The sequence below is a fragment of the Cryptomeria japonica genome, chromosome 6 (assembly GCF_030272615.1).
Source record: "Cryptomeria japonica chromosome 6, Sugi_1.0, whole genome shotgun sequence".
Taxonomy (NCBI): domain Eukaryota; kingdom Viridiplantae; phylum Streptophyta; class Pinopsida; order Cupressales; family Cupressaceae; genus Cryptomeria; species Cryptomeria japonica.
Window position 1 is genome coordinate 602,582,103 of NC_081410.1, and position 18,920 is coordinate 602,601,022.

The following is an 18,920-nucleotide window of genomic DNA, read 5'->3' on the forward strand; positions in this document are numbered from 1 at the left end:
TCTTACACGATTCAAAGTATTCTCTGTGATAGCTAGAAAAAACCCAAATATATTTCTGCAGCGTTTCTTTACAAAAATTCTTGTGATCCCTCTTCTATTAGTCATGGTATCCATTTATAACATTATGGATGCATACAAGCTTCAGACATTCTTAAGAAAATTTTGTTACAAACCGCAATATCCTCCAAGAAACAGTTACAAGTCCTTTTCAGTATCAACGACCTCTTCAGTTTGTTGCTCCTCTGTAACATCTTCTAACTGCTTTGGGATTCCTTCTTCTTGCACTACATATTTCTTGGTCCACTCTTAGAACATGTCATCGGCAGGCCATGAGTAGCCAACAATTGTTTCCTTCAACTTAACCAACCTTTTCCAAGAGTTTATCACTTTATTAACCTCTGAATTCAAAAAGCCATAATGTGACTTTATCTTTTCTATTTCTTCAACTGTCTTGACAAATAGGGATGTGTCATCTGTATTAATGATTCCATTCACCCTTAGAGACAAGTTAGCTCCCAGCTCATCAAGCCATACCTGTTTGTCCTTCAACTGATTTTGGTTAACAAAACCCTAAGGAAATAATTCAAATTTACACTCAGTATATTCTTTCCTATACAAGTTGCCTTTCCTCTCCACATTGGCTCTTCCTTCTACTAAATTGGTCAGACCTTTTGCTAACTCACATGTGGATTTAATAATAGCATCTGATCTTGCTTCATCATAAGATGCACACATAAGTTCTAGATCCACTTCTCTTGGCATCCACTTATCCAAAATTGGCTCCAGAATGGCCTTGTCTTCATTCAAATCATTCCAAATATAAAAAATATTCTTCATGCTATTGTACCATGGAAGACCCTATTGTGTTAGCAAAGCTCAAAATTGTGGCCTTTACCCTTTCCTCATATTTATTTGCAAACAGGACCTGAGCCTGTTTTAACTTCTCCAATTCATGCTGAATGGTCTCAGCTGGTTGAAAACCAGAAGGCATAGAAGAAGGGGGAAATTTGATGATGGGACTAGTGGATGGAGGTTGTGCAAGAGAAGAAGCTATCATTAGAGTAGAGGATTCATCTTGATGGTACTGTCCTGCCAATTGACGCTTCAATTCAGCAATGATGTTATCTCGGTTAGCTATTCCTTCTTTGGCCTCATTATAAGCCTTCAAGATTGTTTCTAATTTCAACTAGAGATTAGCCTTTTCCTTTGCCTCTTTTTCTCCCACTGCTACATTGAATTTTGTAGTTTCTAAAATTGTGCTAGCAGCCTCTACCACCCCTATATCCTGAACTCTTCTTACTATCATGTCTCCTAGAAAACTAGATCCTGAGGTATCCTTCCTTTTTCTACTTTCATCCCTTTTTAGGGACCACATGACCAGAGTAGAATTATCTTTGTTGAACTTCACTCCCTCCATAGGCTTGGTCTCTTTCTTGACTGCTTCAAGTACCAAGGCATCTGCTATATCCCATTTAGGGGTGAGTAGAACACCAGCCTTTGACACCATTTCCCTTCTTGCTTTAGGAGTGATGGCTTTGAATCCAGCCATCATTTCTTGTTTAACTTCTTCCTCTACTAAGGTTGTATCTTTGTGAGGGTGCTCACTCATTCTCTTTTCACATCTGGCCTTGAATTTTTCAATATTTTGTTTCCATACAAATTGCATGAATGCCCCTATTGTGACAAAATTGTTGTCAACTAGGAACTCTTCACTAGCTTGCTTGACAGCCAGGTCTAACTCCTTACCTTTGAACTCATCTTCAGTTAAGTTCATCTTAGCACTAGGTGGCTCTTCTGGCATTCCCTCTTGTGCCTATTCATATGTGTAAGCAATCTCTCTGAGGCTTCCTAACCGTAACAACTATTTTTCTATTGCATGTTCATCTCCTATATGGATAGGGGATTGAGAGGGAGAGTATAGAGGTTCATCTACTTGTACTTCTTTCCCCACCCTTTTCCTTTTAGGGGATTCTTGGATGTCAATGACATATTCAATTATTCTCTTCCCTCTTGAAGTGGAAGGCTCACCTGTTACTAGCATCAATACACTATATTTTGACCTTTTGTGCCTCACATAATCATCGAGAGGGATGACTTTAGCAAAGGCGGGCTTAGTTAGAACTAACTTAGCCTTGTCAAGGTTATCTCTTATTATAGCCTCCCTCTTTTCTTTCAGAGTTTGCATTAAATCTTCAAAGTAAAGAATTAAAAATTTGATCTTTTCCTCAAATGGGTTGAAGCTAGACAGAGGGTCATAACTGCTATCAAATTGATGAATGAAATCCAAACCCTTTTTGTATGCCACCCACTTTTCTTTCCTCAATTCTTGCTTATCCAAACTAAATTCATTTCTAATTAGGTCCTCAGGAAAATGAAATTGGTGTGGCCTACCTTTGCATACTGCTCTTCTCCTGAACATACTATTGAAAAAATCCTCAGGGTCAGCAAACCTGGTTACTGTAGTAGACAACCTATATGGTTGAAAAAAGTCATCAAAGAATTTCCAACCACCTTTGGTGATCACGAATTGATGGGCCATGGTAACAGTTGGGAAAATAGTCCCTTTACCCCTATTTGTCATCTCTTCCTCTTGCACACCTCCAATCTACCTTAAGACTTCTGCAATCCCTATTTTCAATGGGACTTGATAAGGCAATAAATATGAGTTCCTCTGAAACCATAAACTCTGAAAACTGTAGAAATAGGGTACAAATACATATCACCCCAATTATGAACAATCTTAATACCTTCAGCAAACTCCTTAGGCCTGAGGAACTCCAAAAGAGCCTTTGGGATCCTAGCGTTCTATGGGCATAGAAGAATCCTAAGCCTATATGCAAAGCATCTATCAAACTTCAAATAACTGGCATCCTCTTTGTCCCAAGACAAAATTATGCTCCACATTTGCACAAGCATCTCCTCACCTTCCTTTTCTTTGATGAAATCCATTTCCTTAGCAAAATAATTAGATCCTTTTAACAAAAATATGTGCATTGGAAGAGAATACCATCTAAAAGGTATATCCACCTTACCATTTTTTATCCCTACAAGCCCTGCATGAATTGCATCAGTGAGGTAAGGTGCATAATCAAATGTCACTGCTAGAGAGGGGTTTAGAATCTGTGCCATCATTAACATATAATGGGTTGGCATGGTTGTTTCAGCATCTTCCCCAAGGATCTGACATAGTGCCCAATACATGCCTTTGGCCCTTAAAGTGAACAAATTTAGGGAGAAGGGTTCCATGGTGCTAGGGCCCACTACAGTTAACCCTCCTATTTTAACAAAAAACTCCTTCAAAGGGCAACTCCTAAGGTGATCTTTCTGCACATCATAAACCTGGGCCAATGTTTCAAAATCAATAGGCTCTAATTAATTTGATGCCTCACTGAGATTGAAAACATTCTTGAATTGATCATCATTGATTTCTATCAGGTCTCCTCCATTGACATTCCTCATACATCTAGCAATAGGATCATAATTGTGTGCGATCTGGGTTAGCAAGTCTACATCCATAAACACCCCAGGGACTACAAGCTTCCCCACGTCTAGTTCCCATATTCTATTCATTGGGGCACTGACATGTCTTTGACTAAATCCCACTTTAAAAAGACCCAGCCCTGAAATCCCTATTTGTGAATCCCTTAACTATCTACCCTTGTCATATAAACCATCTCCAATCCTTAGATGGGGGGCTTTAGGAACCAATTCTTTGATTTTGGCCGCAGCATTCAAGGACATGGTCAATTATTCTAGGAAGTCATAACATATATTCCTATATTGATAATTTACCTTTCCTGTGAACTCCCTTCTTGGTGCCATCCCGTTTATGCAATTATATCAATTAAGATTCAAACACAAATCTGATAAGGCAAGCACACAGTAAAGTACCAATTTTCAAATTGTAATTAGCAAGCAAGATACAAAAAGCTTGTTACTCTCCTGAAGAAATTCTCTCTACACCAGCTCCTCTGCAACAAACTCATTGAAATGGTGCCAATATTCAATTGATGTGGACCTTAATATGACAACTCGACATTGAATTGAGACATTTATCCCGCATCCATTGGCCATCAACTCAGAATTGAATTCGCAAATCGAATTCAAAAATGGGCTCCAACGGATCACAAATTTTCTAAGTATTTCCCTATTTCATTGTTTTGCCATTTCGTGGAGTTTAAAACTCCTGCACCTTTCCTTCACGAAGCAATGACATTTGTTGGATTCTTGGAAACTTGCACTGCCTTTACTCTTTCAGTCCTTCTATATTAGTAATGAGCCCCACCTTCTTTTCACTACTTTGTGAACACTAAACCTTGTGCACTTTGATCGCACGAAACAACGTTGGTCGTCCGATCAATTATCACCCACATGATCTTTACTACTTATGGTGACCACCAGTCTTTTCTGCTAACCGCGCACCACCATTACTGCTAGTGGTCTTCCCTACTTCGCAAAAGCTAACCACCCTACACCTTCGGGCTACAAAACAATGCCCATCGTTGGATCTACCTCGAGATTTACACCATTTAACATACTCAAACCTTTAAAGTGGGCCCTCGGCTTGGAAACCACTTGCTTTGTTTTATCACTGGCAAATGAATCTTACGTGTCGGTCTCCTATTCACTCAAGAACTCTAGCTGGCTCCATTCTAAGACTACCACGTGTTCTATTTCACCATGGGTTTCAACACCATCGTGAGTTAAATCAAAGCGGGCCCTTAAGAAATCCTTTAGAGCCATGTACATTTGACAAGCCATCATTTCCCTCAACCAAGTGACCCACCTATCCTGCCATGTCATCCACTGTGTAACTACCATGTCATTTCGCTATTTTGTGAATGGTAACTCCATTTGATTTGGGACTACGAATCTACATGGGTCATTCGATCAAATCCAAGTTGATCGGTCTTTAAAATAATGATTGGCTTATCTTTTGGACCCACCAACCCTTTTGCTACTTCGCAAACATTAAACCTCAAGCAACTCATCTTTGTGAAGCAATGACAATCATTAGATATTTGGAAACTACTCGCCTATTAACCTTTTTGTGACCACCTTTCCCAAGCCCTCAACCTTTTCACTACTTCGCGAAAGGTAAAACACGAACATCTTTCGATTGTGAATCTACGCGCACTATTGATCTTCTCTGAGCTGATCGTCCTTTAACCAAAGGAACTGCTTACCTCGAGGACCCGCCAACTCTTTCTCTATTTTGCAAAGGGTAAATCACATGAATCCTGGGCTATCAAAGCAACGTGAGGCATTGGATCCAATACAAGATGCATTCCTTTTAGCTGATGAACAATCCTTTGGCTGCGCCCGCTTACCCCTTTCACCACTTTGCAAATTCTAAACTATAGGCATCTCTTCTTCGTGAAGCCACGCACACTACAAGATCAACCTTGACTTGCACGATAGTTAAGAAGCCTGACAAATATTAAAACAAGACATAGGCAAAGGTGTAAAAAAATGAATATATTTAAAAGACCGCCTAGGGAAAACCTAAAGGGGGGGACACTTTCATGATGGAGCGACCCTTCCACTTAAGTGGAAAAAGTAATGCAAGAATAGAACGCGAGGGTTTTTTAAAACATAGGAAGGATCAACTCTTTCAAAACCTTAAACCCTCTTTGACCCAAAAAGACAGAGGCAACAAGGTTATGCCAAACACATCTTTGCAGATTTTAGCCGATTATGGGACAAGAACACCCAATTTTCAAAATGGTGATAATAGTGGCTCTAATTGGGGATGGTTGATTGCAAGATCAACACAAGAATTCAGAAACTTTGGAGAACAAACCAAAACACAAGCCCAAAAACAACCAACAAAAAGAAAACTAAATATATACAAACTAAGACCTACTATGCATGGTCTTAAGAGAAGTAATGTTTCAAGAACTGTCCATGCACTGGAAATTCCTGTACCTCACCATTCACTTTCTACAAAAAATATAAATCCTTTCCATTAAGATCATAAACCACAGAGGGGCCTATCCATAATGACTCAAATTTTTTGTGTTTTCCTTTATCTTGCCTTTTTGTATTCCACTGAAGCACCATGTCGCCAATTTGAAACTTTCTTAACAAGGTTCTTTTGTCAAACAAATATTTGGATTGCAACTGGATCTTCAAATTCCTCTTATGGGCCAAAGTTCTAATTTCTTCCACCTCCACCATCTAAATCATTTTATCTTTCATAGGTTCAGATAACTCCATGTCTTCAACTTGCAGGAACTTGTATACTGGAAGAAGATTATTGACTGGCACCCTAGATTGTGTGCCATAGACTAATTCAAAAGGTGAAACCCCAATTGCTTTCTTGACAGTAACCTTGTCTGCCCATAGGGCCAACTTTAGCTTATGGTCCCAAGACCTTTTGTTCTCCTCATGGATTTTCTTAATAATGTTCAAAAGGCTCTTATTTTTGGATTCGGCTTGCCCATTACCCTGAGGATGATATGGTGAAGAGTAGGACATAACTATTCCATGGCTGGTGCAAAATTCAATGAACTCCTCTGACCTGAAGCTCATGGAATTATCCATTACCAATTTCACAGGAACACTTAATCTGGTTATGACATTATCCATTAGGAAGTCAATAACAACCTTACTTGTAGCTCTCCTAGTGGGTATAGCTTCAATCCACTTAGTGAAATAATCAGTAGCTACTATAATCCACCTATGACCTCTTCCTGATTTCTCAACTATTTCTCCAATAAAATAAATGCCCCATTGGACAAAAGGGGCTTCCACTGTGACTAGGTTGAGGGGTAAAGCTCCCTCATACTTCAATTTGGATCAAAATTTCTAGCATGGGTCACATCTCTGGACATGTTCATGGGCATCTTTAAACAAAGTAGGCCAATAATATCTAGCCCAAACTATCTTACCAACAATTGTTTTGGCAGAGTAGTGACCTCCACATATTCCATCATGCATTTCAGTTAACATCTTTCTAGCCTAGGATTTATCCAAACACATCAGAAATGCCCCATCTCTATTCCACCAATACAGATCACCCTGAATAAGGACATATTTTTGAGATTTTAGTCTTAGTGTCCTTTTCTGTTTGTGGGTCATTCCCTTTGAATATGTTGCATTCCTTAAAAAATGCACTATCTCTGAGTACCATGGTTGTGTCTCAATACTCGTGACCAAGATGTTCTCAATTTCAACATTATTCACCTCAATGTCAAGAAGGTTTGATTCAACCATCAGCTTAGCAAGGCCTAAACCTCTCACCAATTTAGTGATCTTAATCTCTAAATCAAACTCCTGAATTCTGGTTATCCATCTGCATCTCTTATCAGTGACCTCAGACTGAGATAAAATATCTTTAACAACCACATGTGGGACATAAGCAATTATTTGTGCATTTACAAGATATGGTCTAAATGCTTTAACAACCTTGACCAAAGCATATGCTTATTTCTCCATTATTTCATATTTTAACTCTGCAACCTATAAAGATTTGCTATAAAAAGATATAGGATGTTCATATCCTTCATTATCCTTTTGTAGAAGAACTGTAGCCACTGTATGATATGAAGCAAAAGAAAATAGAGAGAAAGGCTTACTGTAATAAGGGCACTTTAACACTGGTGCCTCCTGAATAGCCTTTTTTATTTCATCAAAAGCTTTTGAAGCTTCTTCATCCTAGCAAAACTTTGTATCCTTCTTAAGCAATCTAACAATGGGTTTGACTATCTCTGCAAGTTTGCAATGAATCTTCTAACAAAATTTACCTTGCCCAAGAAAGATTGGATACCTTTAACATTCTTTGGCTTAGGTACATTGTTTATAGCTTCAATTCTTTTAGGGTCTATTCTAACCCCTTCCTTGGAGACAATATGCCCGAGTAGCTTCCCTTCAGTGACAACAATGACACTTTTTTGGATTTAAGGAGACACCAAATTCTAGAGCTTTATTGAAAATTTTTTCCAAGTGCCCACAGTGGTCATCTACCCTTTTGGAGAAACATGTTAAATCATCTTGATACACTACCATGATAATGTTAATGAATTCCTTGAAAGCTACATCCATTTCTCTCTAAAAAGTAGCTCCAACATTTTTCAAACCAAAAGGCATTCTTACATATACATATGTTCCCCAAGGGGTGGTAAAAGCAGTCTTGAATTGTTCAGATTCTTTCACTAACACCTGGTTATATCCTGAGAACCCATCCATCATAGACAATAGGTCACAACCAATTATTCTCTACAACATTGCTTCCATATTAGGAGAAGAATAATTGTCTTTCAAAGAAGCGACATTTAGGTTCCTAAAATCAACACAGAGCCTTATGTCCCCATTCTTCTTTCTAACTGGGACCAAATTAGACACCCATGATGAATGCCTTATAGGCTTAATGATCCCCCCTTCCCTTAACTTGGTTAATTCTTGCTGCATTTTATATTCCAACAGGGGGTTGATAGGTCTTTGTTTCTGTCTAAAAGGCTTAGCATCTGGAAGAAAAGGGACTTCATGCTAAAACAAATCTTGTCTATATGCCTTCAGATCTTCATAAGACAAAGCAAAAACATGCTTATATTTCTTCAATAATTTAATAAGGTTAAGGCTGACATGAGGAGACAAATTTTTTCCAATATACACCAACTTGGGAGATGATTTTGTCCCCAAGTTCACTTCCTCTAATTCATCTAACTTGGTGGTTGACTGCTAATGCAAATGACTGTCATTGTAACTGAACATACCTTCTAATTCTACAAACCCTTTATGTATTTCATTAGTTTCCAACTAAACCATGTCATTTCCAAACATAGTTTCTCTATCTTCAACCACTTCTACCAAGGAATTGCAATCAATTTTTTGTCCATCATAGTCATCTATGCATTATATGAATCTGAGAAAGTCTTCATCATCAACAAACACTTGCCAATTATACACATTATCAGGAATGGTCGGCCTAGCTTTTATCTCAACTGTGGATACACCAGTTAGTGTTATATCATTATTTTTTAATACAACAATTGCTAAGAAATCACCCATGATATTCTTTGATCTTTCTATCCAATTAATAGAAAATGCACTAAAATGTTCAATCACATCCCAAACTGCATGTTTGTATCTTTTCAAATGATCTGTTGAATCTCTAGATGATGCCGATGTAACTGGATCACCATTCTGTACCAGTGTATTCATAGTAGGTTCATTTGTGATTGTCTCTATTGTTAGTTCAAAGTCTGTGTACCTTGAATTTCCTCTAAACTGTTCATCAATCTTCACATTTGCACTCTCAACAATTTTCTGCAAACTCTTGTTAAAACATCTATATGCCTTTCTCTTAGATGAATAACCAAGCAATATTCCTTCATCACTTCTAGTCAATATACTCATCTCTTCTAATATAGAATTTACTTCCAAATATTCTAAAATATTTAAGAGTATGAGTATTACCAAACCATAGTTCATGTGGGATCTTACTACTTTCACCTTTGATGTAAATTCTGTTGAATGTATAAACTATTGTATTGACCGCTTGTCTCCAGTATATATGAGGTAGATTTTCTTCTGATATCATACTTGTGGCTGCATCCAAGATAGTTCTATTTTTCCTTTCCACAACTCCATTCTGCTGGAGTGTCTAGGGTGCTGATAACTATCTTCTGATCCCATTCACTTCACAGAATGTATTAAATTCCTTAGATGTGAATTCACCTCCTTGATCTGATCTCAAACATTTGGTTTTCTTGTTGGTTTCATTTTCTACCATCACCTTGAATAGTTTGAATTTCCCAAATGTTTCAGATTTCTCCCTGAGAAAAGTAACCCAACACATTCTAGAATAGTCATCAATGATTAGCATAAAATACCTATCTCCTTGTATACTTCTAGTTCTTGCTGGACCACATAAATTAGTATGAATTCAATCAAGAACATTGTTAGACTTTTTTGGAATACTCTTAAAAGTTGCTCTAACTTTCTTTCCAAATTGACATTCCTTACATACCGGATTGTGAGGTTTAACAATTTTAGGTAAATCTCTTACCGCCTTAGTTGTACTGATTTTCACAATGCAAGCAAAATTTACATGACAAAGTCTCTTATGCCATAACCAACTTTCATCAATATGTGTAATCAAACATGCTTTCTCATTGTTGTTCAAATGAAATATATTACCTCTAGTCTGATTACCCGTTGCAATTTCCAAACCAGTTCTGTTTAAGATTTTGCATTTATCATTCTTGAATTGTAATTGAAATCCTTTCTCAACTAATTGACCAACACTCAAAAGATTATGCTTCAAACCTTCAACATAGTAAACATTATTAGTATTGCGCTTACCATCAAAAGATATAGCACCTTTTCCTTTGATCAAATAGGCTTTATCATCTCCAAATCTTACTAGACCTCCATTGTATTCCTGAAAGGTTAAGAATTTACTCTTATCACTAGTCATGTGATGTGAACATCTTGAATCAATAATCCATTCATCCTTATTTTCAACTTTAGCTATCAGGGCCTGCTCTACTAGTTGAACAGTAGGTGTCCGTTGATATTTTGTTATAGCAACAAAATCCCATCCATTGTCTATCGAATCCTCATTAGAATCATCAGTAACTCCTTCATCAGCATAATAACAAGATTTGTCTCTATTCTTCTTAAAATTGTTTTTCTGATAGTCAGGGTTAGGCTTATATGTTCTTTTAGCTTCTTCTCTTAATCTTGCATGTCTATCAGGACATCTAGATGCCATATGACCAATCTTATTACAATTAAAACATTTAAAGGGTGTTTTACCTTCATACTTACTTCCAATTGGACCTTTAGGCATTTTCCTTGCAAATAGTGCTTCAACTCCTTCAAGTTCTTCATTTTCTTTCATGATATCTTCAAGTTCTCTTGCATAGAAGGCTTTCCAATCAGATTTATCAGATGATGATGATGATGCTACAGATGATGATGATGCCTTGAAAGCTAGATCTATCTTGATAGTAGTAACAAGACCAAATTCCTCAAGTTCAAAAGTTGAAAGTTTTCCATCCAAAGTGTCTCTAGATACTGATGCATTAGGAAATGTTCTCAATTCATTTATAGTAGTAACTTTCATTTTATATGCCAGTAGCAAAGCTCTTAAAACTTTAGAAACAATCTCATATTCACTTAAGGTTCCTCCACAACATTGTATACCCTAAACAATTTCATTTACTCTTTCCATAAAAGCAGAAATTCTTTCTTCTTTTCCCATTTTCAGACTTTCATACCTAACCTGGAAGCATTCAAGTTTTGCAATTTGACTATGGAATCTCCTTCAACCAATCTTTCTAGTTTGTCCCAAATAGCTTTAGCAGTAGATTTGTCTAACAATCCCATGACTTGCTGATCTGATAATGCGCTCAAAAGTGCTTCTCTTGCTTTGGAATCATTTTTTTCATCTTTAGCCAAGGTAGGTGGATTAGGTTGACCTTGAGTAGGAGCAGTATAGCTATTCTTTGTAACATCCCGTATGTCCTTTTCAATGCGATTCAGATGTGTTTCCATCCTGATCTTTCATATGCCATAGTTAGTTCCATCAAGTTTTGGACTGTCCTTCCTGAAATAGTTAGAAGACATTAGATCTCCTCAAGCTATTAAACTTCTGCAAAAAGAGGACTAGGCTCTGATTGTTAGGTCCCAGAGACAACTGAGAGTGGGGGATGAGTTATTTGTCCAATAAATTCAACCACAATTAACCTAACCAAAACTTAATGCTTAATACGGGTAAACCAAACTTTATGTTGGTAGACAGTTTTATCAGTTAATTGAAGTACTGGTAAAGATTAATACATGAAACAAAAAGACAATAACATCCACAACACATAACACAAATATTTGTATGTGGAAACCCTGTAAGAGGAAAAACCATAGTGGGAAGCCTTACCCACAATCAAATGATACTACTATAGATAGTATGTGTGTACAATATAGATTCTACACATGCACAAAGGCCAGTTGCCTAGAGCTCACTGCTCAATCACAAAATGAGAGTCACACTGATTGCAATTGGATGGTTAAATCCAATGATCATGTACTGCATAAAATAGCATCTTCATATGTTGGATTCAGTACTGGTTTAGTTCTGATTGCCTTCACAAAAATCTTCCTTCAACCTTCAAATGATGTCTGAGTGTATAGCTCTACTTATTTTCGCATATACCTTATTACAAATATTTTTCTCTATCGCATATCAATCTCACAAATGAGATCTTACATTTATATCATAACCTAAGACCAATTGAATAGGTCGGCTCACTAAAAGATGTTACAATGAAATCAATTACAAATAAATTGATATCTGATGCATGATGTTGGCGCAATGCATTTAAAATAATATTAAATCATCTCCATAACGTGTCATGTTGATCTAGAATAGATATGCATGTCGGTGCTTATCCTAGACCTATTTGTTGGTAACAACAAATATGCAAACCCGAATAAACAAATAACCAAATAGCCAAAACCAAGTGATTGAATAATGTCTTCAACATAACCAAGTAGTCTCCAAGTCATTCCAAGTGCTGGTGAACAATATAATCTGTCGGTGAACCAAATATCGATGATTGTGCATAAGTCTCTAACTTGCCAATGAACATAACCAGAATCTCCAAGTGTTGATAAGTGTTGACAAGTGATGACATATGTTGACATCAATGACAAAACCATATCAACATATCTAAAATACCAATAGTGAGTGAATATTGTGGGTCACAAATCCCACTGAGGTTTTTCCCACACCAAGTTTCCTCGTTAAACATCTTGTGTTATGGTGTGTTTTCTATACTGTCTTTATTGTTCCTATTTACTGCATTAATTCTTGTTTACAAGTACACTGTTTTGAAATGAAAAATACTTAATAAGGTTAAATATTCTGTCAACCGGTTAGATATTGATTCACCCCCCTCTCAGTATCTTTGGGACTATCATTAATCCTAATAGTATCCTCAATGGCCTTAAATGCTAAGGCATTGCATTCAGTGATCTTCTTTATGGAATCTAAAAGTACATCTATCACATTGGTAGGTTTGTAATTCATGGTGGAAGTGCTAGGTAGATTATGAGGTTTTGTAATTGGTTTCTTCTCATCTCTGGATTCCTTAACCACTTCTGCTATCTTGTTTCCATCTTTAACTTCTTCCTTATGCTCACTCTATTTTTCAACTTTGTTATCATCCTTACCATCATCCTTATTGTCTTCCTTGCTAATTGTTGGTTCAACTACACTCTATTCATGTCCCTTTTCTGCTACTGCTTCTGCTTGTGCTTCTGTCGGTATTTCAGTATTAAGCTGAGTATCATCCATGATGGATTTTGATTTCTTAACTTCAGCTAGTATCTCAATATTCTGCTAAGAGTCAACAGTGTTGATTGGTGACTCAGAGATCTCAATATTTGTAGCTCTAGTTTTCTTTACGTCTGTAGTTTCCTCATCCACGACAATGTTGAAGTCCTGAGTGTCCACATTCATAGTAAAAATCATGTTTGACTCTGAATTAGTGTCATCTCTTGTCATTTCCTATGCCTTCTCCTCTGGTTGACTGTCAATTTGTGTCAGTGCTTCTATAGTTATTTGTGGGGTATCCTATGTCAATGGAGGAAAGTTATCCTTGACCATAATATCAAGTACACTACCAATTTATTCCTTTACCCTTGTCTTTCTGATATACTTTAGGAAAAGATTTATCCATTTTTTGTCTTTCCTGCTCTTCTTTCTTCTCTCTTTCCACAAAAAATATATCTCACTTATCTGTTGTCTCATTTGCAATTTCCTTGACTCTGCTTGCATAAGGCTAACATGTTGGTGACCATTCACAAAAATTGTTATGTTTGCCTCTAATATTAAGTCATCAATTTCCTTCTTAGAATTAACAAGATGCATAGCTAATAGAGCTTCTACCTTTAGTTTCTTATCAAGCTCCATGATAGACATTCTCTTTTCCTCTAACCTTAAGTATAAATCATTTGGTAGATCATCTACAACTTCAATAAGAACTTTCTTGTATATATCAAGATATAAAATAATACTTTCTTCTATGGTATCCTTATCTGAATCCTTGAAAGAATGATAGAATTTATTTACATTACCAAGGTTACCTTCTTGGGTGATCTCATTGATCAATTATTCTAGTGTAAGAGTATCTGGTGCCTTAGTTTCAGATTTCTTCTTTGGAGTTACTTTCTTCTTCGGACCACTGGGCTGTCTTATAGCTAGTTGTTTCTTCCTTAGAGTCCTTGACTTCTTGGGAGATGGAGAAGGTGCCAGTCACGTTTTTCTCTTCTTCCTATCCACTCTCTTGAATTCGGCTACCTGATCAATCTCAAAATCAGATGTAGTAGCCATAGGAGAAATGTGAGCTACCGATTTCTACAATGATTGACTTACATTCACACTAGCAGCAATACCGACAAGATTCATCAATCCTTCTGTAACATCCTTTACCATCTTAGAAGCATCTTTCATAAACTTATCTCTTTTCTTCTTCTTCTTCATCATAGCAACACCACTTTCAATGGTTTCAGCATTACCAAATATTTCCTTTGTTGGTTCTGGTGGAGCATCTAGGAGTATTTTAGCATATGAGTCTAAGATGTGAGAATCTACCTCATATCCCATTGCAGTAATCCAGATAGTTCTGGGTCTAACTGCCTTCATCCAAATTTCATCTCTCTTCACTATAAAGCATATTTGTTTATCATATTTATCTACAATGTTTTGGGGAATCCTTTCCCTTTTTCTCATTTTATCTTGGAAGTTCTTGAAATAGACTTTTACCAACTCATCACTATTAGATCCCATACCGGTAATTGCCTCCTTTATCTGTTTTCCAATAGAAATATAATAGGAAAAATCCTTGTGTCCTATACCAGAGATCTCTTTTGAAAAGTAAAGCATTAAACACACTATTAGACTTCCAAATTTGAAGGTTCCTTTCTTATCACCTCTGATCTTATGCAAATTCTCTAGCAGTTCATCCTTTAACCATTCACAAATATCAATCTTTGCATTGTTCAATATCATCTCATGTGCACTATGAATGCATGAACTTGACACAAAATTCAACCTATTTGTATGACCAACTTTATATCCAATGACTATGATAGAAAATTTAACATTTGTATCCTTTATATCATTGACCCTAAGTGACCGGTTGTCAAATGTAGCTCTGGTTAAACTCATAACCTCTTTGCTAGGGATTTTCTTCTTTTTGCCAAGTCTAGTACTGGTGGAGAGTAAACTAGTAATAGCCCTAATAGCTTCCTTGGTAATCTTAAATACTAAGTCCAACCACATCACCGTGAACCCTACTAAGGACATAGCGGATGGCTTCATCTAAGAATTCTAGCATATGGAGGATATCTATGAAACCTAAATCCTCAAATACCTTATGTTCCAGTTTCAAATATCTCATTCTTGTTAGTGATTACATTCATGTATATGTTCATCAAATATTTAGACCCTAAACTCTCTATGTTACAATGTATGCATGCCCTAGGGTCTTCAGCAAATGCAACTCCCTTCAGGATTCTAGAAAATGCACCAATAGAGTCATCCTTTTTAGCTATCTTAGGAATGATCTTGAAAATGGGTCTAGATTGTTTTATGTTCTCCACAATTGTAGGGTTTGCTACAAATTCAGGAACAGAAGATGAAGATGCCATTGTGAAAGATAAATACCTTTTAACTGAGAAATCCTTGAATACCCTAAAAAGACCTTTGCTCCTTTGCCTTTAGAATGCCTTTGCTCAATTTTGCTCTCTTCGAATGCTTGGTTGCTTGGTGAGTTGAAATGAGAAGTTACGAGCCTTTATAACCAAAAATTAACTTACAACTGCAATAAATGCTTCGCCGGTGAAGTGAAAACTCCACATATCTGCTAGTAAAGAAGAAATATAACTTATTGCCACCAACCGAGGGTAAATGCATGATTTTAAATTTGTTTCCTTACCCCTAAGGATTACCCCTTAGTTAGATTAATAATTTCATGTCGGTGTAGAGATAGATTCATCACTCCTCACATTGTTGGAGCTGAGAAAATACAATACCACAGGATCCCAAATGATCTCTGTAAGCTGAAAAACCTGTTACAAGGAGAAGCAAGGAAGCAAATCACAAAAGAAAGAAATACAGAAAATATGCTCAAAAAGAGAGAGCCCAATATTCACAAAAATGTAATGTAATAATCATCCTTCTTGTTACAAAGAAAAGAAAGAACTTAACCTTTAATAGGTCAAGAAACCCTAAAAGGGAAAACCTAGGTTTGCACATAATAATTAATAAAAGAATTAATTATTATGCACCTAAAGTTAGCTTAAGTATAAAAGAGATAAAGGGAACTTAAATAATTAAACAAATATTGTTTAACTAATCAAGTAAATACCCAAATACTCTAACACCCCCCCTTAAGCTAGACTTAGGGAGAAGCTAAAACCTAGAACAACTACTAAAAGCAGGAAAGATGGGTGCCGACAACAAGGCTTGATCAGGTACCCAAATACAATGAAATTTCTAGGAACTGGAGAAATAGAGAAAACCATGTGGGAACAAAAATCTACTCCAAAAAGAGATGGAAAATAACACCACTGAAGCATGAAGACCCTCCAAACTCTGTCGAAGATTAACTGTTGAGCTAAAGAACCTCCACTGAAATAGAACATGACCAGGTAGAGAAGACTATAATCTGTATGAGTGCCCTCAAATGACACTACCCGAATCAGAAGGCAAACAATGCAAACAACTGAAATCAAAGATACAAATGGCATGAAAACACCAAAGCCTAAAGAGCTGATCAATCGAACCACGGAAGCATTAGAATCAACAAGACAAACCTCCCCATAATGCTGAAGAGGGACAAGAACATTGAAAAGAATGACCAAGAAGAATTGGATGACGAAGAACCAGGAACATCAAAGGCACACAGATAGTACATGGTTTCATGGAAGGAACACTCACTTGACACACAGCATGAGGTGAATGTCATGGAAGAAACACTCACTTGACATAGGTGGATGGCAAACAAGGAAAACATCAACCCCCTCATGTTAGTTTATCAATAGTGCATGTACAACAAGGCATGAGATATGCAAGATCCCAAGTAAACAATGCATGATGGAACTTTATCTCAATGCATTCACATAAATACAATGTTACAATGATAAGAAGACAAGAAAGGGAAAAAACAACAAAAACCGAGACATCCTACTGAAAGAAGAGATCCCAAGACTTGAAATAACCAAGATATCCACCAGAGTGCTGAAAAGAAAAAAATTGAATAAAATATGCATGGAACATAATCTAGAAATCAAAATCATATGTCTGGAAAAAACATAGCGCACGCTTTTCAAAAATATAATTTTTTTGAAAAATGGAGTTCGGATGCTCATTCTACATCTCCTGGAGTGCAAAAAAGAGACCACAGTTAGACTGGAAAAAAAAATAGTCAAATATTAAAATGGGAAAAAAATACCAACATCATGAGGCCCGGCTCGGAACCATCTTTTTGACACCTATTCATTTTTGAAAAAATGACTCCGTATGCCCAAGATATGACCAAAAAACCAAATCCCCCTTCAAAACAAGAGGAAGGGGTAGTTTGGTGGCTTTGGCGAGCGGAGGTGGCCAGTGAGTGGCACTCCGGTGGCAGGCTAGTGGCACCCCGGTGGCAGGCTAGTGCTCTGTTGGCTAGGTGGCAGAGCTAGGGAGGCCGGTGGGTCAGACTGCAAGGCCAGCAGGCACTGCGGGCGGCGACGGGGGCTGTAGCAGAGGCGGGGCCGTAGGCGGACAACGGGGAGCCACAGGGAGACTAGCGGGAGAAGCTGGAGCTTGGTGCTGGCGACGGTGGGGCTAGCTAGAGCTGGAGGGTTGGCGGGGGCGGGAAGACGAGGCCTGCGAGGGGCAGGGGTCGGACTGACAGGTTTGGTCACCGTACGATGGGTAGACTGTCAGCGCCGGTACCCTGCGAAAAACAAACCCCAAAAAAACTTTGAAACCCCCTTTTTTATGCCTTTTTTTATTTATTTTTTTTCATATTTTTTTTTTTGAAAAATTGAAATCCTGCCTGCATGCCTAACAAGGCAAAAATATTTTTTTTTAATTTTTTTCTCAAACTGCGTGCCAGGGTCGTATGCCATGGTTTTGGAGAAAAAATTCACCCAGATGCTCAGGAGTCAAAAATGGACAAATTTAATATGACTATAGGGGTTTTTGGGCCTTCTGAGTATGATGGTGAGGTCCATTTAGGCCCAAAGTGCTTAGAAAAATAGGCCTATCCCTAAGCACACACAAAAACTGCCTGAACCCCAAATCTGCTTCTAATGCAAAAATTCTCAAAACAAGAACAGATAGTTGCAGATCTGAAGCTCTGATACCAAGTTGGAGTTGAGAAAATACAACACCATAGGAGCCCAAATGATCTCTGCAAGCTAAAAAACCTGTTATAAGGAGAAGCAAGGAAGCAAATCACAGAAGAAAGAAATACACAGAAAATATGCTCAAAAATAGAGAGTCTAATATTCACAAAAATGTAGTGTAATAATCCTCCTTCTTGTTACAAAGAAAAGAAAGAACTTAACCTTTAATAGGTCAAGAAACCCTAAAAGGGAAAACCTAGGTTTGCACATAATAATTAATAAAAGAATTAATTATTATGCACCTAAAGTTAGCTTAAGTGTAAAAGAGATAAAGGGAACTTAAATAATTAAACAAATATTGTTTAATTAATCAAGTAAATACCCGAATACTCTAAAACTCATCTCTCTTCCTAATCCATTGTTTAGAAAAATCTTTCTTGATTTCAGTCACCATTTCTTTGCCTTTGTTATTGGGTCCTTTATTGTTAGCCGGTACAGTCTTCTACAAAATTTTGCAATATGCCCAATCTTGTTACATGCATGACAAGTTACATTGTTTCTCTAAATAACCT

The 18,920-nt window shown here is 37.1% G+C and overlaps 1 protein-coding gene across 1 annotated transcript in view; it reads left to right on the plus strand.

The window, feature by feature from the left end:
* The window catches only part of LOC131876734 (uncharacterized), a 146,320-nt gene extending 128,474 nt beyond the window's left edge, over positions 1-17,846 (plus strand). The window contains exon 2 of the mRNA XM_059222199.1: positions 17,685-17,846. Coding sequence (XP_059078182.1) covers positions 17,685-17,846 — 162 coding nt within the window. The remainder of the gene's footprint in view (positions 1-17,684) is intronic.
* Positions 17,847-18,920: the final 1,074 nt, after the last annotated feature.